Here is a 22,677-nt window from a genome sequence, read left to right as displayed (position 1 = left end):
ATGTGCATATACACGGTTCCCAGAGCTGTTGCATCTCTACCTTTCTTACGTGCATACCCCATAATCCTACTTACAGTTGTTGGCAGATGAGGGCATTTAACTTTAGTCTCTAAGTCTGGTCTTTAACAGACAGAACTTCCACATTTAGATATGGAATGACACTGTTTGGAAATGAACACTTTGTCATTTATATCACATAAATGACAAGTTTAAGTACTTCAGGTACACTGGACTGGAAACATTGATGCCAGCACAATAAGCGTGTCAGGCTTTTCGCAGCTACAAATGTCTATTACTCAAAGCAATGGCACGATGGAATTGCTACACGATTTCTAGATGAAAATTATGAAAGGACACATACAAATGACAAAAACTTGAGGTGTAAAACATTATTTTTAGTCCTCGTTTGTTATTTTATGACACTGAAGATCACTTTCTAGTCCCTTTATTCTTTAAGTCCTTGTTTATTTTTCTGCTGTTAATGTTATTAATGCATTTTTTTACTAACAACAGAAGCTGATGTGCAATGCTAATACACATCATGCAGCAGGTGCTTGTTTGGAGTCAGGAGGCAGCCTTGCTTCCCCAGTTACAACTTTTGAACAGAATAGATACTATCTAGGGAGACGCAGAAAGAATAGATCAAATTCCGATTAATATTTAACAAGCATAATATTTATCTCCACTTTTGAATGTAGCCCAGTCTGTTTACCTTGCTGCCACATAGAAACACCTGTCTGTAGTTCTCATTAATTGCTTTTGGTTTACATATTGAGCTTTTAATTTGTCTGTATCATTTCTGCCTGCTATTGGCAGTTGAAGGTTTTTCAGAATAGCTCGATTTGCTTTACAGGGAACACAGGTCCCCATCTGCCCTGCTTCAGAGAATTGTACATTTGTGCTGGTTCTTCTACCACGATGCTGCTGAAGTTGTAGTGTCAGCGGCATCTTTTTGCAGGTTGAAGCACACCACGCAGAAAAGCTGATTTCATTTCCACTCCCTCTTAGATAAACCCCCTTTATGCTACTGGACAGAATCATGATTAATTAATTCCTTCATTATTTAGAGGTTAGATTGCACTTGGATTTCCTTCAGTTCCTGTGTTCCACAAGACAGTCTCGTACAGAACAGCCTTGCAGTGAACACTTGAAGCATAGGATAAAATCAGCTTGCTCAGTGACTCAGAATGTTATATTCCTGTTAGTATTTACTACAGAATTGGAAATATTTGGCATTAACTAATTTATGAGGAAGCTTGAAGACTCCCAATCCCGTAAATCTTTAGGCATATGGTGTTTTTAAGTACAGATACAAACTTCCACAGGTGTAAGTTCAGGGAGAAAAGATGTATTGAATGAACATAGCTCTAACTATGGGTATAGTAAGGTGAGATAAGATTGCTCAGCCACTTCTGAACCAGCTAAATGCCTGATTCGGTGTTACGTGCTGCGCAATAGGAGTGGTCTGTGCAGCCCACATGTACTTCACTAACACGGCTTCAGCACTTCTGATGAGATGATGCTTTCTTTAATAGAAAGGCCCAGGACAAAATTTGGCAATTCCTATAGCCAATGCAAAACACAGCATGTGTCTTGCTGTGTGGAGCAGGAATCTAGCGATGCTGAGGCTGGCTGATATTTTGCAGGACGCATGTAAGTGCGTTAGCTGGGAATTCACACTGTCTGCCAAAAGAGAAGGTCGGACCTGGGGCTGCTGTGGAACAAAGAGCTCCCACCAGGGGCAGCTTCTGGGGCAGCCCCGTGCTGGACGGTGCTTGGGGAGGCAGCGTGAATGGTGTGTCACCATGGCCAAAGAGAAGAGGAAATGGAAGAGGCAGTAAAAGCCGCTGTCAGAAGAGGCAAAATCAGGCAGGATTATGCAAGAACCTTTTCTCGCACAGAGAAAGGAAATGTCAGGAGCGCTGCATGGCCTGAAGCATTTGTCCTCAGACTGTCCCAGCAGTGACGGATGTAATAATCTACTTTATTTCTTAATGTCTTTCAGAGTAATGGTGCAACCGAGCACCAGGTGGAATCTTTTATAAGAACAAAACTAGAATCTCTGATAAAAGAATCCCAAATCAGGGACAAGGAAGATCCTGACAGCTTCACTGTGAGAGCGCTGCTGAAGGCAACTCATGAGGGTTTGAACGTTAACCTGAAACAGGTACGTGGGTTTTCCCCTTCGCGTGCTCTGTTGAGTGTTCAGCAGTGCGATGTGTGGTGCACATTTTTCAGATGAGAAAGCTGATAACTTAGGAACAACTTCTAAGAGTTCGTTAGTACCAATAGTTGTAAGCAAGTACCAATGTTGCAAGCACGGCATCAAGCAATTTGGTTTGTGTCTAGGTTTTGAGGGAAAGATCCTTTTTCTGTTGCCATAGTCCTATCAAGACTGGCCGTGACAACTGAGAGCGTTGTCTGCCTGTAGCGCTGGTGGTTGTTTTGTGCAGCAATAAAACACGGGATTTTACTGCCCTGAGTAAGGTTCTGCTTTTTTGAGCCTAGACTATTTTATATCAAGAATGGCCCGTTTGTTTTCCTTTTTAATATCAAACTATTTTTGTAAAACAGTCAAATATATTGTAATTTAGAGTACATCAGTAGGCAGTACCTTGAATCCATGGGTACCATGCTTACACCTCAGCCAGATGCGAACCTCAGTTTTGTTAAATTACAGACTGAATTGTTCTGGGTTAGAGTCCCTACTCTGTAGCCCTAAAGGTCAAATACATGTAGCTCTTCTTTCCACACATCTTCCCACTCTGGGGGGTTTATTTAGTTCTTACCAATCTCATCCTCCAAAGCTGGACCTATAGGAGTTTTGCTTGAATCCAGGCTTGACTACAGAAAACATAACTGGCTTGTGGAAAGTGGGATTTCACCGGGCAAACTGCCCATCTTTGTAAATGTGATCAGATATGAGCCATTTCAATATTAGTTTGTGTTAGAATAATTACTTTTGCTATGTTCTCTGATATCTGGAAAATGATTGGCCCCTAGATAGGATTTGAGTGGGTAGGAGTTCTGTTCAAAGAATGCGAATTTCCGTAAGATGCTGGTGTTGGATATGCTGCCCAGGATTACCCATTACTTGTCATGGATGTGACCAGAATACTGAAAATACTTCAGTAATGCAAGTGCATTATTCAAACATCTGTCAGATAATAATATTCAATGATAGAATTTTCTAATGAACTTATTTTAAATTATTAAGAGACACTCAGATCTCTCCCCTTGCTGCAGCAGTCCTGTGGGAAGACTGATGGGATGTCACTGTTGTTTTCTGGGGTCTTAAAGCAATATAGAGTTGAACAATTAGTAATAATAAATTAAAACAACTGGAAGATTAATTTATAGCAACTGTTGACCTAGATGGGAGACAACTAAATGATTAAGCGTTGTGATGGTTCAGTAATTCTGTAACTCATCAGCCAGCTCTTTTCTAGTAGTTACAGTATAATTAATGTACCAGAAAGGGATCTGTTGGGAAATTTTTCTGTGTTGCTGGTGAGATCTCATTTTCCTTTACTTTGTTACTGATATGCCTTTCATTTCTCAAACACTTGCTATTATTGAAGAAAAAGGCATTCACAATGCAGGTTTATGTACCAATCTCCATTAATCATCAAGTGGGATTTTGGGGGCCAAGGGAGCCCAGCGACGTGTCCGGCACTGTCACTCAGGCCTGGTACTGGGTTAGATTTGCTGTTAAACTGTCGCCTCGTGCTCTTATCAGAGAGAGAAAAGTACTTTATCTGCTAAGGATTCCTTCTACGCTTTACAGAGACTTTCAGGCTGAGTTAGGAACAAATCTTGGCCTTTGCTGGAGCTGAGGAAACCATCTAGTGCCTTTATTGTTACCACAGCCAGAAGTGAATTCCACCTCAGCACTGACCAGGGAGTACCCGGAGTTCATAGGACTTGCCAAACCGCTGGGGGGATGCTCTTCAGCACCTTTCTGTCTTTGGTTTGCTCTTTAGAAGATGAAGGGCTGTGTTTTTGCGATAGGGAAAGCTCGATGCTGCCAGGAGTTCCCTGATGTCTAGGGGCATGGCTATAAATGTGAAGCTCTGACTTCAGGCTGCCTGGGAAAAGTCCCCATTTCTGTGTTAGGAGATGTTATTTTCCCCTTCTCGTTTGTGGCTCTTTGCAAGTACACTTCCAAGGCTTGTGTTTGTTGCTGCTTGCCTGGTTTTGCTAGACTCTTTTCTACATGGTTGATGTCTTGAGTGTTAATGTTCATATTTTTTCTTATTAAAAGATTGCTAAGCTATCAAGTATATAAAGAAATTAGAAAAATCCTGTAAGGAGACTTTGGATTTCAATTTATGATTCAAGATGAGTATGTTGTATTTAGACTTTAACTCACTTCTATTCTGTAGCAGACTCTTTAAAGATACTTCTGAAGGTATCTAGTTACACTTTTTATTGCACTTTCTCCATGCAGAACCTGGACACAAAAGAAGGTGGAAAAAAGTCTCATAGTCGATCATTAATGGGCAACTTCGGTAAACACAAAGTAAGTAAAATGAGAGCCTTGGTTTGCTGTTGAGATACAGGGTATGTTTTATCGCTTGAAACACCTGGTGAGTGTGGGGGCATGAGGAAAGACTATGTGATTGCCCTTGGTGTATTGCTGCCCAGAGGAATATTAGCTGCTAGCAGTATGGAGAACCCTCTAAAGATGATCCTGACCAAAAAGGTCATCTTTGCTAGTGATGTCAAATTGCTGATTTTCAGATCAAACCTGCAGCAGAGTGATGGAGATGAACCCCCTGGCATCTTCTCAGTTTCCAGAGCTCTGTCCACACAGCTGACGGAGTTTGTTCCACTCGGGCTCCAGCTTTAGTGTTGCATACCCTGGGCAGTGCTGTGCAGCGTGGGCTGCCGCTCTCTTTCTGTTTGCTTTAAGGGGCACTGTGACTGAGTGCTGGCTCTGGGCTCCTGCTTTGTCAAAACATGTTCTCTTCTGATCTCTTCATGGTTTTCCGTATAGTATTTGTATGTTTGTGTAGCTGCTAGGTCAAATTGTCTGCTGCACTGTGGCGGCTCTATTGAACCAAGCAAGAGCTAATATCATTCCTACGAGCGTGTGGTTTCATTTTACAGCTGGACAGACAGCAGCTGCCAAAAGGGACAGCGCACTCGTGTTCCTTCCCGTTCCCACGTCCTGACAGATATGGCCCTGTCATCCACCTCCCCTGTTCCCACACTCCCAACGGTGCCTCCAGGCTTGGGTTTACTGAACGTGTAGCCTCAGCACGAGCTGATGGAACTGGAAGCTTCCTTCCTCTCAGACTCAATTAGCAGATAGTGAGTAAATAAATCAGCAGACGGGCTTGTTGTGAGAGGCGTGTGGCAGGTCTGCAGCTGGGTCGCTGCCACCAGCGGCATCCTCTGGCCCAGCCCGCGGGATGCCCGTGTCCATGCGAACGCTGCAGCCGAGCAGGAAGCACCTTCTGTCGCTGATAAACTGAGCAGCCGTTTAGGAAAAACAGCAATTACGAGATACATCACAGAGCTTCATCAACCACCAGCTCATCTGCCCTGAAGCCAGCCAGGAGCCATCAAAAATTCTCTAGGCAGACAGTACCAGGACTCATGTGTACGCTTGGATTTATAAGCTTACATCAGTGTTGTGGCTGAGACGGACAAACGACATACACCAAGTTCTTCCAGGATGAAAGTAGTAGATGCCATTTATTGCCACAAGTGCATTTTTATACAGTTTTACCAATTAATGTGTCTCTTCATTATTGGTTACAAGTTACAGCAGTAACATCTCATTGGCTAATTTTGCTATCATCAATGTTACTCTTCTACTCCCTTCTCTCTCACGAGTGCATCCTTAACATCTTTGGATACTCCTTTACTCCCATCTTTCTCACGGGTAGGCCTTCATATCTTCAAGGCTAATTTCTGTTCCCATGCCCTCCGTCAGGGAATCCACGGACCCACCGTAGGCCCCCACAATTCCCTCTTTGTTTTTGTGCTAAAAAAATTGCTTTCATTGTCTGCGGCACACCAGGTTGAAGTGGTTGCATTTCTTTCAGCAGCTTGAGCTAAGTGCACATTAGTCAGTGCGTGGCGAGATCTGCAAGTACCTGTTGTGCACAAGAGTGGGCACTTCACACTGTAACTGGCGCTCACCGGTGGGAAAACAAATGCTGCACAACGAGATGTCACAGGCAAAAGTCAACCACTAAAAGCTGCTGCGAACACTGAGGGCTGGAAAGTGTGTCAATAGTTTAATTACTTCAACTAGTTATCCTAATGGCTATAGCAGGTTGGAAAGCCCACTTGTATCATCTCTGCTGAAAAAAAACAAGACAGTATATATAGATTTTTTTAAAGTAATGATTGTATTGTAGACTGAGGCAACAGGGACGTCCAGTAACTTCACTCTTATGCTTTTCCAGCTGAAGGGATGCCTGGGAAGGGTGGTTACTATTGATATTTTTGCGTTACAGAATTATCCACCCAGGGATATTGATCTGTGATGTTTTCAGCCAGCTCTTGTACCAAATGTATCCATGTATAAACTCTTTCAAAACTGCCCGTGGAGGGACAAAGCCACCAAGGCTGGCAGTTCCCGCACGGTAACTGCAGGGAACACCCGCAGTGCAGACCTTCACCTTCCAAAACTGAGCCGTGCAAATGATTCCCAGTATAGTCAACTTTTATTTCAGCACTAAACAGGGCAAACTAAATGATGTACGTGATTGGTGCATCCCAGCAGGGGGAAAGAAATCTGTGCTCAATTAGCCGTGTGAGCAAAAGGAGCTCTCAGTTATACTGTTAATTACCTCTTGATGAGAAGGGAATTAAAGAAACTCTCACTTGAAGCTATAGTGAGTGTTACAAAAGATGGAATGTTGTTGAAATTGGAAACTGTATTAAATAATTGGTGCTTATGAAAAAAGATGCTTTTGAGATCGTAATCTTTTTATCATAGCTATGTTCTTTACACTGTAATAATAACTGGAACGCTCGGATGTGTGGCTCAAAAGGCAACAGAAAGGTGATGCTTGAAAATTTTGCCTGGACTCTGTTCTCAACTTCATGAATCTGTTGTATTTTCTAAACTGGGGGGAAGCATAGGTAGGTGGAAGCAATGCACTTTACATTTAGATCCTACTGTGTGTCACTGTTTATTAAATACGATACCGTCCATTAGAATTCCAGCAGGAGCGGTGACCGGTGCACTGGAGACAGTGGAGCCACGTTGTCCTCTGGCGTCAGGAGGGGGAAGGGGCAGGGAGCTGCACCGTGCGCAGTGCCGTGCAATGCACTGGCCGCTTTGCAGAAATAGCTTTCTTCAGGCCTGGCTTTGTGTGCTGACCAGCAGGTAAACCTGCTCCGTGGCCGCAGGCTCGGAGTCAGCCGCACTGAGCTGAGGGCACAGACGCTTTGCTTGCGTTTCCTTCTCCATACGAATGGAAACGTTGACATAGCACCCCGGGTTTTGTGCTGTCAAACCCCCAGGGATCATCCTGCATCCTTGCAGGGCACTGGTCCTGTGCCGTAAACCTGCTGCCCCTCGCCCAGTTAATTGCAGTAATGTGAGTTTATTGAACCACCCCATAACCCGACCCGGCTCTGCTTGGTTCTTTCCCAACAGAAAGCTGTGAAGGCGACATCCAAATACCACAGCGCGTCGGATGATGAAGAAAACCAGCACAACCCCCCTGGGAGGGAAACGGGGCAGCTCCACAGGTGAGCTCTGCATCACAACGGGTTCACAGCTCAGTTCAAGCCAGAGCCATGTTACTACTACCAATATTTATATGTTATTGCCTCAAGAAAATCTGCTCTTAAGAGCAGCTCATTTGTGACACTGCTGTTGGGGTGTATTTTGCTGTGACTGCTGCAGCCTGCTATTTTGATTGTGTAGGTTTCCACAGGTTGCAAATAGCAATTACCCTTAAACTGAAAAGAAATGTGATAGTAGTACTCTTCTAATGGAAAAATGCCAATCTACATTTTGCATGCTGTAAATAGTGCTTGGGGAAAACTGGTTAGGCTAAACAAGGGTACATCACAGCCCAGCCAGCTTTATTACATCTGAGAATGCAAAGAAAAAGCAATCCAAAAAGTGCCATTGAGAATGCATTTGTTGTCACTTAAACGCCCCATTTTCAGACACAGTTCAGAGCCGTCTGCCTTGTTTTTGTTGAGAAGAGCAATGGTGCAGCTATTTCATTATGTTTTAAATAAAAATATTGTTTGCGTAGTGTGGCTATAGAGGCACAAGGGGAACAGTCATTTGGGAGCCCCCTCTGAGGAGGTTTGCACCATGTGGCTCCCTGTTCACGGTTGTTTGTTTCCTTGTTGATGAAAAGAACAGAAAGGGGGATTGAAATATGCTTTAAACATTCCAAAATTCCCGCTTTGTTTTATGTATTAACTCAGCAGGCTGGCTCGTCGAAGGAAGACGGTGAAGCTGTGCCGAGCCCTGTCTGACCTGGTGGTGTACACCAACTCTGTGGCCGCGCAGGACATCGTGGATGACGGTAAGGCTGCCGGCACCACGCGTACCCCTGCCTTTTCCCTTTTCTTTTTGAAAGGAAACATGTCTCTGTTCTCAAGCTCTCCCTTGTTTTTCAAAGGTGTTTTAAAAGTGGAGCAGTCAGTTACCTGTCCCATTTACTTAAATAAGAGTAAAGCACCACCTTTTAATTCCCTAAGAAATAGCCCTTCCCTTGGTTTGTTACGGCATTCCTGGTTTAGTAGCAATTTTAAAAATGAAGCTCTTTCAGGAGAACCCTTTCCTGGTTTCACAGTTTTATGGAGTTTGTCATCATCTTTTAACACTAGCCATTTTAAGTAGCATTTAGTAACGTTATAGATTTGAATTGTGATAAAGAGATGTGTTACTTATTCAGAGAGTGTGCAGTTGTTTCACTGACTGCCTTAGAGGCAAAATGGAAACCGAGAAGCTTGCAGAGGGATTTGTAGAAAAGGTCATCAAACGTATGTGAACAAACTGTGTGTGAAATTCTTTACTTCCTATAAAATGAACTCCTAATTTGATAGAATTCAACAGGACAAATAGAGGGTGGAAGCAAGGTGATGAAACAGTCCAAGAAATGCCACAAGAACATGGCCTTGTGGAGTTCCAGTCTCGCTGTTCTGAGCTGAGACAGCTCAGCTTTTCGGCAGGTCCAGGTTCAGTTTGGTTTGGTGGTGCTGCTGAACCCGCCTGTTGTGTCGGGGCCCTCTGGAAAGGAGGGGCGGCTCAGCAGAGCTCAGTTCTACAGCTGCCTTTGCTCTAGAGCTGGGCTTTCGTGAGCCCAGCTCAGAGGTGCTGCAGTGGAGTTGGTCTGGGTGATCCCCCAAAGCTGGGCACTCTTGCCTCGGAAACTCTTCTGGTTGGACTTTTTCTCAGAGGGAAGACTTATGAATCGGAAAAGATTGTTTGGATTATTTATTATTATTCTTTAGAGAAAGGATGAGCTTGCAGAAACTCTGTGAGAAGGAAAGGAGTTGACTGCAGCTATTAACGTGTTACAAGGACAAGAGCAAAAGCAGAGCCCTGCGTGGCCTGTCCTTCGCCCATCTGTAAGCTCTTCAGTAAATGGTTTTGATCATGCTGCCGTTTGCAGATTTCTCTGTAGATTCCTCATAGCAGCCGTGTCTGGGGTTCTGCGGGAGACAAGGCCCTAGCAATTAGCTTGAGCTCTTGCTTGGCTTTCCTTTTAAGTCTGGAAACTTGAGGGTAGAGCAAAAGACCCTCATGGGAGGGGAAACTCATGCCCTTCAGTTGTGCAACGTATGTGATTCACATGTGACAAAACAAAACCTGTCATTGTAGCTTTGTAACTCGTTTGTGGATTTACCGATACCCACAGGATCGACAGGGAACGTGCTGTCGTTCAGTGAAACGAGAGCCCACCAGGCCGTGCAGCAGAAGGCCGAGCAGTTCATGCTGTACAACCAGAAACAGCTGACAAGGGTCTATCCCTCCGCCTATCGCATCGACTCCAGCAACTTCAATCCTCTGCCGTACTGGAACGTTGGCTGCCAGTTAGGTAGGTGTTCCGTGAATATCTTACTCCTGCACTTGTGGTGTATGTGCTAAGTAAATATCTCACATCCGAGTCTTCTCTTTCGACAGTGGCACTGAACTACCAATCTGAGGGACGGGTGATGCAATTAAATGATGCAAAATTTAGGGTAAACGGCAACTGTGGTTATGTCCTCAAACCTCAGCAGATGTGCAAAGGTAATGTCCCGCTATGCATTTATTACTGTAGGCATCAAGCCTTTCAGAAAGCCTCTCCATGGTGAAGTTACCAAGGCACAAGAAAGAAAAATAAGAACATATGTAGAATCTTGTTTCCATATATTTGTAAGCTTATTTTACTTCAGAACTCATATATATTTTTCCTCAGAAAATGGTGTGTAACTTTCAGACTGTAAATACCAGCACAGACGATGTTCTTAGGGATGTGGTTTAGAGGTGGACTTGACAGCATTAGGTTAACTATTGGAATTGATGATCTTAAAGGTCTTTTCCAACCACAGTGTTTCTATGATTCTGCACAATCTCTTGCGGTTATTATAGACATACTTCGAGGGCTCTATCTTAATATGTGTTTAAAAAAAGGCTGTCCTACAGTAGCCAGCTGCAAGCAAGAAGCTATATGCATCTTGGTGGGTGATATTTATCGTGTGTATCTTTTTCCTTACGCTTCGCATTCCTTGCCATCTTTTAGGCACATTCAACCCCTACTCTGCTGATCCGCTTCCTGCCAGTCCTAAAAAGCAGCTTATTCTGAAAATCATCAGCGGACAGCAGCTGCCTAAGCCTCCTGATTCCATGTTAGGAGACCGAGGAGAGGTGAGATACTGCACCAAATGCTCCCCTGAGAGCTCCTGGGCTGACATGGCAGCGTGTGACTCAAAGAACCTTCCTCCTTAGTTAAATACACCAATACATTTCAAGCTTTTGGTCACTAAACACTACATTTTCCCACAGAGTCTGTATCCTATGCATGATGTTTAAGAATTAATTTGTTTCATATTTTGAGAGTGGCTTCACTCTTTGAAAATTAGTCACAGGTGGCTACAAACCATACAGCCACTCACACTCCATGAAGCCATTTCCCATGGTTGTGCTGCTTGAAAATCCATGTGAATCAAAGGTTTTTGAATTCTCATATGAAATTAACTCTCTGCATCAGTTTCCTTAAAAATTGACCTCTACTTGTATCATCAGCTTGCTTTTAAAATACTTTGTTTTTAAAAATAGATAATAGATCCCTTTGTTGAGGTGGAAATTATCGGGTTACCTGTTGACTGCTGTAAAGATCAAACCAGGGTGGTGGACGACAACGGTAAGATAACCTAGCTGATTTCGTCTTCTTAGAGTAAAATATTAAGTAATTATAAATGATTGAGTATCTGTTATTACTTTCTAGATTGCTAAGCTTCTTACCTGATGAAATTAAATGATTGTATTTTAACGAATTCTGCTTGCTAGACAAAATTTCTGATGTAGGGAGGTAGACAAGCAAGACATGAAGGACAAGAACTGTTCAACACAGTATCTTTGTCCTGGATTGTTCTTAAATCTCCTTTATGCAGAAGTTCCAAATATTTTTTTATTATTATTTATATAAAATACATGTATAACTTGAACTGAAATGCAAACAAATCATGTCCTAGACAGTTTCACTGCCACCTCAGCCTTCCTGGGCAGGAGATGAAAGCAGAGCGGCACAGCCTGTTGCAGCAGGAGCAGTGGCCGCCAGCTCTCATAGGCAGCTGCAAAACCACGTGGGGAAGAAAGGGGGGAATTCATGGTTTGGCCGATCTTTAGCCTGACATCGTTTTATAGAACAGTTTGCCTTGTGTCCCCGCCAGCTACCCAACCAGAACCATTCTGTTTGTTTGTAAAACCAGCCCAGGAGTCACATCTCTTGCCTATTTAATTGCTTACATAATGGAGGTTGAGAGCATCTTCTACGAGCAATGAGTGTTTTTGGATTTGGTATACTTGTTTCTTACGCCTCTTGGTATGCGTTGTGAAAGTGTAGGCTAGTGCTTGCTATGGATTTGTTTTGCAAAATAGCTGTTTGTTTTACAGGGTTTAATCCTGTCTGGGAGGAAACACTCACTTTCACTGTCCACATGCCTGAAATAGCTTTGGTGCGATTTCTTGTTTGGGACCACGACCCTATTGGGCGAGACTTTGTTGGACAACGCACTCTGGCCTTTAGCAGTCTTGTGCCTGGTTAGTCCCACCTCATTCCCTTGACTTAGAGGTCGAACTGAAGAGCAAACACCTGTGAACGTGAAGATGAGGTTATCAGCACAGCACATATGCCTCTTCATGTATGAGCTTGGCCAGTTCTCCTGGTATCTTAGGGTGGTATATTCACCGTTACTTGAAGGAGTCTGGGTGTCTGTGCTTTTGGAAATTACTGCTGATTTATAACTTGAAGATGGTTTGTGCTGGGGGCTTGGAAAACCTGTGAGAATGGAAAATAAGTCTTACTAAAAGCGTAAGGTGGCTTACTGTATATATTTCACTTTTATAGAAAGGTATTGCCAGTTGTGCATAAAATGCAAATTGTTGATTTTTTGTGGTGCAATATTTTTGTTTTACTAGGTTATCGTCATGTGTATCTAGAAGGGCTGACAGAAGCATCCATATTTGTTCATATAACCATCAATGAGATCTATGGCAAGGTAGGCATATCTGGAGATTTACATACTTCAATTTTGTTGTTGTTGCAATTTTTCTGATAAAAACGTATTTAAATGTACCCCAGAACCTCACAGGATTTGTGTGATTTCTAAAGGATTCTTGCAGCTCAGAATTATTTTGTACCCAGCTCTCTGGCACTGATCAGTAGTGAAATTTAAACAAATTATTCAGATCACCCAGCAATGAAAAAAGCACAGTGTCTGATTCTCTGCTGCCCTCCGCTTGACGTCTTCATTTCCCCTCGTACGTGTGAGGGTATGTCCATACCCTGCGAAGCGCCAGCACGCTCGAGGAGGCAAACTGCAAATCCTTGTTCTTGGTGTTTTCTCTGAGGAGCACTGAGCCAGGGCACCTGTTCACAGCACACCCATGTCTGGTGAAACCCGTGGCTCTTTTGGGCTGAAATCCCACAGTATTGGCGCAGACACGCTGCTGTCGCAGCGCCCGGGAGGCAGAGGGATGGGGCTCATAGTACATGGGGAGGCTCCTTGCAGGTGTCGGCCAAGAAAGCATAGCATGCTTCAATCCTAGCATACGTGTACGTATGGATGTTCGTACTGTTAGCACATGATAATTATCACATCTAGAGACAGTAAGTATGTTGCTTCAGTGTGCTAAACTAATTTTATTTTAAGAATGAATCTTGAACTGTAACTGCAGCAGAACATGGCATTTGACAAGCTCTTTTTAGCAGCTAATGTAAGCTTTAAATCTTTTAGGTTTTAGTGTGTACATTTTGCTTTTCTGCAAGACTACAAATTTAAAAGTGTTTTTAAAATGAAAGTAAAAGTGCAGTGCTTTTTCTCTGCATTTCTGCTTCAGCTGTCTTCATGAGCAGTTTACAAGAGGTCATTAGAGACAACTAGCACAAAGAAATTAAGGGCATATACAATAGGATGTTAAATAAAATAGCTTTTTGAAGTGATTTAAAAAAAATTTAGGGAGAATATATATAGAAAAGAACAGTTAGCCCTCAGCCTTTCTCCCTTCTGAGAGCGGCTGCAGAAAATGTCATGTCAGATATGTGCAACCACCCAAGGAAAGCTCAGTGGAACAGAGAGAAAATAACACAGCCAAGACTGGGGGCTGAGGTTTGGTGCAGTCTAGATCCTCACTTGACCCTGCTACCTTTATCCTCGCCGGTCCCACTGGATCACGGATGATCTGGTGGTGGCTCTGTGAGTCACCTGGTGTCTGTGTCCCTCAGGGCATCCTTGTCTCCACACGGGGACCAGCGTTTCCATGTTCTCCTCTGCTCTTGTCTCCACCAGCGTGGATGGGGCTGGGCGGTGAGGGACCAGCACTGACCGTACCCGCCCGCGCACGTTCTGTGCCCAAAGAGAAGCTTTTAGTGCTCGAGGTAGACCGTGTTACTCCTACATTTACACTGGTAAAAAGAAAAGCAGTAGTAAAAAGCTGTGAATGCATCTGCAGTGTATACCCCAATCTGTACAGCTCTGGGTGTGTTGTGAGATCACAGACTCACAGAATGTTAGGGTTTGGAAGGGACCTTGAAAGGTCATCTAGTCCAGTCCACCTGCTGGAGCAGGAACACCTAGATGAGGTTACAACACCTAGATGAGGTTACAACACCTAGATGAGGTTACAACACCTAGATGAGGTTACAACACCCAGATGAGGTTACAACACCCAGATGAGGTTACAACACCCAGATGAGGTTATACGTGGTCTGGGTGACAGTCTGTGGGGCAGCCTGTTTGGCTGCTGCTCGTGGCTCACGTGCTCTTCAGAGAAGAAATATACTCCAGAAAAACAGTAGAGAGTCGCTTCGTAGGGAAGACAAAAGACATAGGGGGAGACTATTGAGACTTCATCTCTGCATCAGTAGTTTATTCATCTAATGATGGGCTATATTCTGTTTCTAATGTATAAACAAAGGCCGAATGTGCTTTTGCATCCTTACAAGTGAGGATATCTGGACAAGACTGAGAAACGCTGACATTAGACTAATAAACAGTTTTAAATGATTTGCTGTAGAGGGGTGATACTTACAGCTGATGTACTGTTTGCCTTATATGCTTGTATCGCAGTCTTGAAAACATTAGCCAAATGTGTTTGCATTTTTTTTGCCTTTCAGTGGAGCCCTTTAATCCTCAATCCCAGTTACACAATATTGCACTTTCTAGGAGCCACAAAGGTAGACTTCATTAGCATGCGTTTTGGACTTGCTGGGCATAGGCTTTTCAAATGGTTCCTAATCGCATGATCTGCAACTACCAAACTTACCTCATTCTTCATTAGGACTCGGAAGCGTTTGAATTTTGCTTTGATGAGGCCCATGCGTAATGCTCCAAGTGAGCGCGTAGCCTGTCGCTGCAGCACACTTCTGAGCGGCCTGTCGCCTCTGCTTACGAGACTTCGAGCAAACTTCTCTTGTAATTGTGGCAGGCTGCCATCCTAATGAGGAGAAACAGAGACATGCATGAATTCATGGAGACCTATGCTGTGAGCTCCTTGGCCAGAGTACATGTGAACTGCTTGGTGTGAATTTTTGCTTTGCTGCATTTTTAACTTTGTCCTCATCATTCATAAATACTTTGAAAGCAGCTCTTTTCATTGAACTCATTGTGTAATGGTCTGAACTCACTCGAAACTGCTGTTATTCTTTCTCTTTTCAGAATAAGCAGCTGATAGGACTCAGAGGGTTATTTAACAAGAACTCTAAGCACAATTCTGCTGAAACCAGCGGACACTACGTACGGAAGCGATCTATTGGTGATCGAATTCTCCGGCGCACAGCCAGTGCACCAGCAAAAGGTAGAAAGAAAAGTAAGATGGGTTTTCTGGAAGCTACTGAAATTAAAGACAGTGCATCTGAACCAGTAGACTTGAAAGACAAAGGAGGAGTTGTAAGGCGTACAAGCCGGACTTTGCAAGCACGTCCTGCTTCTATGCCCGTGGACAAATACCTCCTTGTAGGACTGCCATGCCCAGAAGATGAAACTGCCCACGATGCCAAAGGAAAAGAAAACACATCTGGTAAGATGCTTCCAAAATTACTTTTGATGTAGTAAGTTGAAATAGTCTGTTAACAGGTGTATTTCTGCAATCTCTGTGCCAGTGGTTTTATTTGACTCCAGTAAGAGTTATTGGGCAAAAACTACATGTGCTTAAGAGTGCAGTGTTTTAACAGCTCCTTAAACTCTTTGATAAGTGACACCCTGGAAAGCAGTCTGCTCTGCAAACTAGCCAAACGAATTACAATAACTTCTGGAAGTAAAAGGGCACTTGTCAAATTTTGTAATTTAAGAACCAGCATTCAATTATGCTTCATCAATTTGTGGTTTGCTACTGTCCCTTTGCTTAGGGAAACAGAGCTGCTGGCACGGTGGGTTTCCTTTCCCCATTTGAAGGAGGAAGAGCAGCATGCAGCATGTGGTTTTGGAAGTCATGTGCGGAAAGGCTAAAGCAGACTTTCAAATAGATGTAAGAGGGGTCAAAGTAGGTCAGACTTTGTAGCCAACATCTTGGTATTCTCCTCTTAACCTGGGTTACTTAATTTGATTAATTTATATGGAGAGCATATGTTAGGATAAAGTCTTGATCTTGTATTATTGATACGCAATACAACTTAATTCTTAAAACAGTTTTTTCAAAGTGTATTCAGCAATAATAGTCCTGGTTTTCTAATCCAGTTATTCCCATGACTACAGCAAGGTTAGTGTGTTTGACCTGCCTAATATTTGATTTACTGGAATATTTGAATAAGTCTGGGAAGCTTTGAATACACTGGCTGTAATTCATTAGACCTACTGTCCCCACCCTGAGCTCATCCCTTCTCTAGGCTGTCTGTACTGATTTTGGGGCTGTTGTTTGGGAGGAGCGTGTGCAGGGATACTCTGAAGGACAGATAACCTGCACATTGCCTTGTAAAACAAGTTACTCAGGAGAAACGGCAAGTAAAATCAAACCAATTCTTTTCCTACCACCTTGAGATGAAACTGTAGGCAGGAAAAGGACAATGCTATAAAGGAAGTTGACTGAAATTCTGTGTTTTACATTGAAACATCCTCTAGATAAGCCTGTGAAGATGATACAGCTCAGCCATGCTTCACAACAGATGTAATCATTTCTTAGATGTTTCTTCCCAAAGATGCTACACACAAAGACACAACATTCTTTTATAAGATAGTTCCACACTTTTTGGAGGCCACAGCTACTCACTTATAGCAAAATGTAAGCAGAAAACACAGGCCCTGGTGAGATGACCTAAAGAGCTGTCCCAGAGAACGAATCCTGCCCCGTGTCACTATGAGAAGACTAGGTCCTGTCCATCTGAGCCTGTAAGGCTTGTGCTGTGCCCCTGTGGAGGAGGACTGGCCACCGTGGGTATAGAGAAATGAGACATGCCGGAGGTGAAATTCCAGACAGAGTCCTCTCCTGTCCCCGAGGGACCTTCTCCCTCCCCTGTGCCGCAGGGCCAGCCGTGGCCTGCGGGTGGACACAGAAAAGCAGCCCAGGCTCTTTAATTTTTGGAAGCACTTGGCTCATGGTGAGAAAAGGTACAATGCAACAGGAATAGGCTTGGCTGTTACTGGACAGTAAGTGCAGCCCCAATATTTTTGACTAGGAGGTGACTTGAGCGTCAGGGTGGTACTAGTCAGGTGGAGCGTTAGTCACTGCAGGACGCCGTGAAGACTGGAACGGGCTGGCTGGCCAACAGAGACCCTTCTGTTCAAAATACCGTGGCTGAACACGGCTCTGCTGCCTCAGTGGGAGTTACACCAAGCGGGCATCGTGCTGTCCATTTTCTCCCCTGTTCTTTATAGGGAAAGAAAATCTACAAATCCAAGAAGTATACACCTCTTCCATCCTTATGTAGGAGCAGTGGAAAGCTTGGGGAGCTTTTCAGGTTTTGGAGATCTGCCTTTAATCCCATATTTGTTAAAAACAGCTCCTACTGTACCGGGGAGGTCAGTCACTGTTAGTGAATTCTCAGAGCTTCTCTCGCTTCTTCCTAGGACATCTGATTTCTAGTGAATGTTAGAAACAGCGTGTATCATGCCAAGCCTACTTCTTACTTCATTAAGCAGGAAATACCTAATGCATATTTTTCATGGCATTCAAAGTCTTGCTCTCATGAACGCAGTACGCTTGTGGAAGATCAACATTTAAATCCTTACATTGTATCGTTTTACACTAATTACATGTAAAATACAGTCTGGAATCCATCTGCTTGATGCTTTTTACTCAGCTCTTTTAAGCATGCATCTTGTTTCAAAATATGATGTTTTTTTTAACAGAGCTGTTTTGTTCTGTCTTTATTGCCATGCTTCTTTGTAGTACAAATCTGAATAGGAACACAGCTGAAGGTAATACCATGTGCAAGCTCTGATATGGTACCTCATTAACATTATTTGCAACCGATATTACATCACGTGCTTGATGTAATAGACATTCAAAGGAAGTTTCGATGAAGTGCCTGCAGTTGTATTTTTCCATTTATTCATATCACACAGATAATTTGTATTAAACCTGCACAACCCCATAATTGAGTTCTGTCACAACTGTACCTAATTTTGCGTTCTCCATTTGTCTGTCTAAGGACAAAATAGTTGTTAATAGACAGAACACAATATTGTACACAACTAATATGTTTCTTATTTAATTCAGCCAACAGTGATGACAATACAAATGAGGAGGAAACAAACTTGAAAGAATCTGGTTTTACATGTTCTGAGAAAACAGCAAATACTTCAAATTTGGCATCTCAGTTTAAGAAGAACGACCAGAAGGAGCCTACAGTTGACTCTTTAGTCCCACCTCTACAGGAGCAACCTGCACATTTAGTGTTTGCACATGGTGTAGCTGAAACAAATCACCTCCCAGGCCATCAGGAGAAGAATCTTTCTGGTGAAACTGTCCCACTGGTGCAGGGCTCCGATTTTGACCTTTCTACAGAAAAAACAAATGACAACAACTGTGCACACAATAAAAAGGAAGGTGACACAAAAGGGTCTAAGGAGGAGAAAAAATCTCTTACAGGGACTTCCCTTTCTCAAAAAGTAGACATGGGAAATCCCCAAAATGACACCATCAGGAAAAGCACTGCAGCAGCTCTTGCTTTGACAGATGTTTCTTCTACTGTTTCCTCTGATGTTCCCGATTTGCACTCCACTTTAACCATGCAAGACAGTGACATTTCTCGCCTTATAGATGAGGTTTCTTTAGCGAACGAGAGCGAGCTGGACAGCGCTGTCTCAGCCCTGATCGGGCAGGTTGATGTCACGGGTGACCAGACTAATCTCACGGCAGTCTCGAGCCTCCGCGGCGCCAGCGGCCAGGCCTGCGGAGTGACGGCTGCACACCCACACGTGCTCCCTGCAGGTCTCGGCAGTCCCTGTAAGCACAACTTCACCACCCCAAAACCCATCAGATCCCCTTTATTCTCAACTCCAGACACCACCATGATCTCCAGCCCCGAGACTGCCGAGTATTCTGCGTACACAATTATCCATGAGGCAACGCTGACACCAACTCCAGAATGCAAGACCCACAGTGAATTAGTTTGCAACAAAAAGCTAAACAATAGAGAAAATAACTTGCGTAACTGTCCTTGTCCTTCACCTCTCTCTTTGTTAAATGCAGATCCCAAAAGAATACGTGGAACAGGCTGGGAAGCCCCTGAGTCTACCAGTTCTTTTGCTTCCAATAGCCTCATTTTTGAGGAGACACTTGTTGACCCCCCCACTGGTGACAACTCGGAAAGCAGCAGTCTCGTAGAACTGGATGGGGATTCTCGAGAGCTCTTGGTGACTGTGTGTGAGTACAAAAGGGAGGACATGAGCCAGCTGGCTTCCCCGCTGAAACTGAGGCACAAGCAGGACGCTGGGCTCGCTGGGGAGAGCACCTGTGGGCACAGTGCGGGCGTCGCGCTCTGTGCCGCTGCCCCGGGCTGCCCGGGCAACCTCAGCACTGCAGCCGGCCAGCTGCCTTTGCCCATATGTGAAAATGTTGGCTTCTTGTGTCATCATCCTTCAGATAAGCAGAAAAATGTCATGTGTACCTCCCAGAGGTCGCAGCTCAACATACACTCACCCATGCTCAAAACCACTTTGGCTTTCCCGTCGCCTTCAGCCATCAAACAGACCAGCCCTTGCAAATCCAAGAGTCTGGGTGACTTGACATCAGAGGATATTTCCTGCAATTTCGAAAGTAAGTATCAATACATAAGTAGGAGCTTTATCTCATCGGGCATGAGAGACAAGAAACTTGCTGCCATGAAGAATATGAGACCACATTCTACAGATGCTCTGACGGAACAGCTGAGGAAGCTGGTGTCCCTGGAGCAGGAGGACAGCGGGCACGCGCGCTGCTCCCGGCCGGCGGAGGAGGACTGCCCGAGGGCGCTGGTCAGGAAGCTGTCCTCCCGCAGCCAGAGCAGGGTGCGGAACATAGCCAGCCGTGCCAAGGAGAGGCAGGAGGCCGCCAGCAAGCCCCGAGCTCCCAACACGAGCAGCGTGGCGGGGGTTGTCCTCCGCAGCAAGCCTTCAGCATCTCCCCACGTCGTCAACAGGCATTCCACGGGCTCCTACATCGCCAGGTACCTGAACGGCTTCCCCGGGGAGCCCGCGGAGGGCCGGGGGATGCCGGAGGGCGCGTGTGCCGCTTTGCACTACGGCTGCGGCGACCGGTTGTGTACAGACGATTCTGTTCTGCAGCTGGAACCCAATAGCGATGATAAGCCTGAAATTTATTTCCTGCTGAGACTGTAGATTGTACAAATGTACATCTTCAATGTTTACAAACTCTTCTGTGGAAATGAAGGATTTTTAGCGAGAAATACTGTTCAGAGGGTTTAAATTATTTAGAAATGCAATTTCATGCTAGTGATTCAATCATGATTTAATGTGCCCTTTTCTGTCAAAGCTTATGTAAATAGAAGCCATGCTCCTCCCTTATGGATGTATTACTTTGATTTAGAAAAGACCAACTGAAGTAATCGGGGGACTATTTGCATGCAGTGAGCATTTGTAGCATTTTGTGTTTGTAACACGTGTTGTTTTTAAGTCGAGCACGTCTGTGCTCGAAAGCCGAACGTTGCAAGGAACACAAAAATATTCTGTTTTCCTGATATCCTGTTCTGCTCTTTGGAAAATCATTTTTAGTGGTCACTTTTGGCTTTTTGTGCAAATTCTGCTGAGTGTAGTGCTTTCTGTTCCGGGCAATTCCTGGGGATCGGGCTGCCCAACAAGCAGCAGCCTCGGAACACAACCCTTCGTTAGCATCACTCTTTTCACTCCGGCTGCTACTTAATTGTTAATTTTACATGTTTCCATGTATGAACTATGGTTCTACAGCAAAGAGTTTGTAGAATTAGGGTTAGTCCAAATTCGTGAGTGACGTGTAGCTTCGTCTTCTGCCCGCTCTGTGAAGTACAAGGACAGTCGTCTTCCCTTTTGGTGTGAATGCTCGTTTCAGGACAGAGTGGAATGTGGGAGTAATTCTGCATCTATGAGTGGAAAACACTGAATTTCTGTGTATTTTGTTGCGTATTTTTGCTATTGGTTGCGTGTGTAACTTCAGTCCAGTAGCAGGTCTGTTTTCTGTATATTTGTAACTTTATTGGTAAATTGTCGACGGTCAGTGGAATATTTCAAGCTGACGTGCTAGAGTAGCTGTTCTGACTGTCCACCTTCGTCCTTTTCTATGAACGCTAAAAGTGAATCGAGTGAGTGACCTCAGACAGCTGACACCTCCCCATAGGGAACAACACAGCTTTATTTTGGTCTCCAGATATTCTTTGCCTTCGCTGTACGTTTTTTCTTATATGTAAAAGATGTACCTTTTACCTCTTTCTTTTGTAATGCAGAGTATTATTATTCTTGAAAACATCATTAAAATAGATTTTTAAGCACTTGGCTGTGTTTACTGCAACTGTAGCAAAGACAGTTGTGCTTAAACTACCATAGTTAGTGCTGGCAGACATCTGTCTCGCCATGAGCTTGCAATAAGGCTTCAGAAAGGGAGAAATCTGTCGTTTGACCTGGTTCTTAGCTGGAAACGCGCAGCTGAGCTCTCTCTTTCCTGGGTAGGAAGCCATGGTGATTATGTGTAACTGGCTGTGTATTCCCGTTCGGTTCTGTGTGCCACAGATGTTCACACACTGCGTCCAGATACATTTATTTGTGTTAGTAAGACCTACATGTTCTTTAGAAATAACTGTTATTAACAGTGCCTTGGAATGAGGCAAGTGATACGAGCTCTGTCGCAGGAGATGAAAACACTGCTATTGATTTGAAGGTTTTTTCCTGGCTTTACTTGGAATTAATTTAGAAAAAGTGTATGTTGTGTTCAGGAGGTCAGAACAGATTATTACAGTGGTCTCTTAGGATTTAATCTCTTATACTTTCTTCTTAATTTTAGAAGTTAATTCAGATGGGGGCAATTCTTTGTGTGAAGGTGAGATTTGAACAGTGAAGTGGGGCGGGATTTCTGCAGCGTAGACTCGAGCCAAAGGAAGATCTGGCTCAGTGGTTTTGGTGTATGTGGGGTTTGGTTTGTGTCTGTGTGTGTCTCACTGAGATTCCAGTTCTATTAGTTTCTTTCTGGTGGTGTAGCGCTGGTGTGCACCAAAACCTTCTAACCTCAGTGCTGGAACACTCCAAGCCTTGAAAAACTTGAGTAAGAGTATTCCAGATGTTCAAAGGTCTCGTGATGTGGTGCAGGTGAGTACTGCTGTCAGCTGCCGTTCCTCTCAGCTCTGCAGTGGGCCTGGACGTGGAAAACTGATAAGAAAGGTTATGTCTGTTTGCAAAGGTGATATTGTCAGAGAGACCTTTTCAGTCTGCAGAACTTGAATTTTGAATGGTTCTATTCAGAAATGGATTTGGTCCCTGAACGGATGTCCTCAGCGCATGAAGAATTCACGAAATCACCAATGGTGAGTACCGGAGTGTGAAGATACTGGGCTTACCAGCCACCTCTGCTCAGAGAAA

General features: G+C 44.0%; 1 protein-coding gene across 2 annotated transcripts in view; it reads left to right on the top strand.

The window, feature by feature from the left end:
* The window catches only part of PLCH1 (phospholipase C eta 1), a gene marked incomplete at both ends in the record, with an annotated part of 60,262 nt that extends 39,808 nt beyond the window's left edge, over positions 1 to 20,454 (top strand). The window contains 13 exons of one of the 2 annotated variants that reach the window (XM_080349823.1): positions 2,006 to 2,167; positions 4,451 to 4,522; positions 7,625 to 7,719; positions 8,419 to 8,516; positions 9,855 to 10,034; positions 10,121 to 10,228; positions 10,722 to 10,846; positions 11,258 to 11,342; positions 12,095 to 12,241; positions 12,620 to 12,699; positions 14,817 to 14,876; positions 15,358 to 15,718; positions 18,353 to 20,454. In XM_080349823.1, coding sequence (XP_080205949.1) covers positions 2,006 to 2,167; positions 4,451 to 4,522; positions 7,625 to 7,719; positions 8,419 to 8,516; positions 9,855 to 10,034; positions 10,121 to 10,228; positions 10,722 to 10,846; positions 11,258 to 11,342; positions 12,095 to 12,241; positions 12,620 to 12,699; positions 14,817 to 14,876; positions 15,358 to 15,718; positions 18,353 to 20,454 — 3,675 coding nt within the window. Of the gene's footprint in view, positions 1 to 2,005; positions 2,168 to 4,450; positions 4,523 to 7,624; positions 7,720 to 8,415; positions 8,517 to 9,854; positions 10,035 to 10,120; positions 10,229 to 10,721; positions 10,847 to 11,257; positions 11,343 to 12,094; positions 12,242 to 12,619; positions 12,700 to 14,816; positions 14,877 to 15,357; positions 15,719 to 18,352 lie in introns of both variants that reach the window. The other variant, XM_080349822.1, reaches the window with a different exon arrangement.
* Positions 20,455 to 22,677: the final 2,223 nt, after the last annotated feature.

Source organism: Nesoenas mayeri (genome assembly GCF_963082525.1).
Source record: "Nesoenas mayeri genome assembly, chromosome: 9".
NCBI classification, from domain to species: Eukaryota; Metazoa; Chordata; class Aves; order Columbiformes; family Columbidae; genus Nesoenas; species Nesoenas mayeri.
The sequence above is the reverse complement of the archived record's forward strand: the minus strand, read 5'-3'. Positions and strand labels throughout refer to the sequence as shown.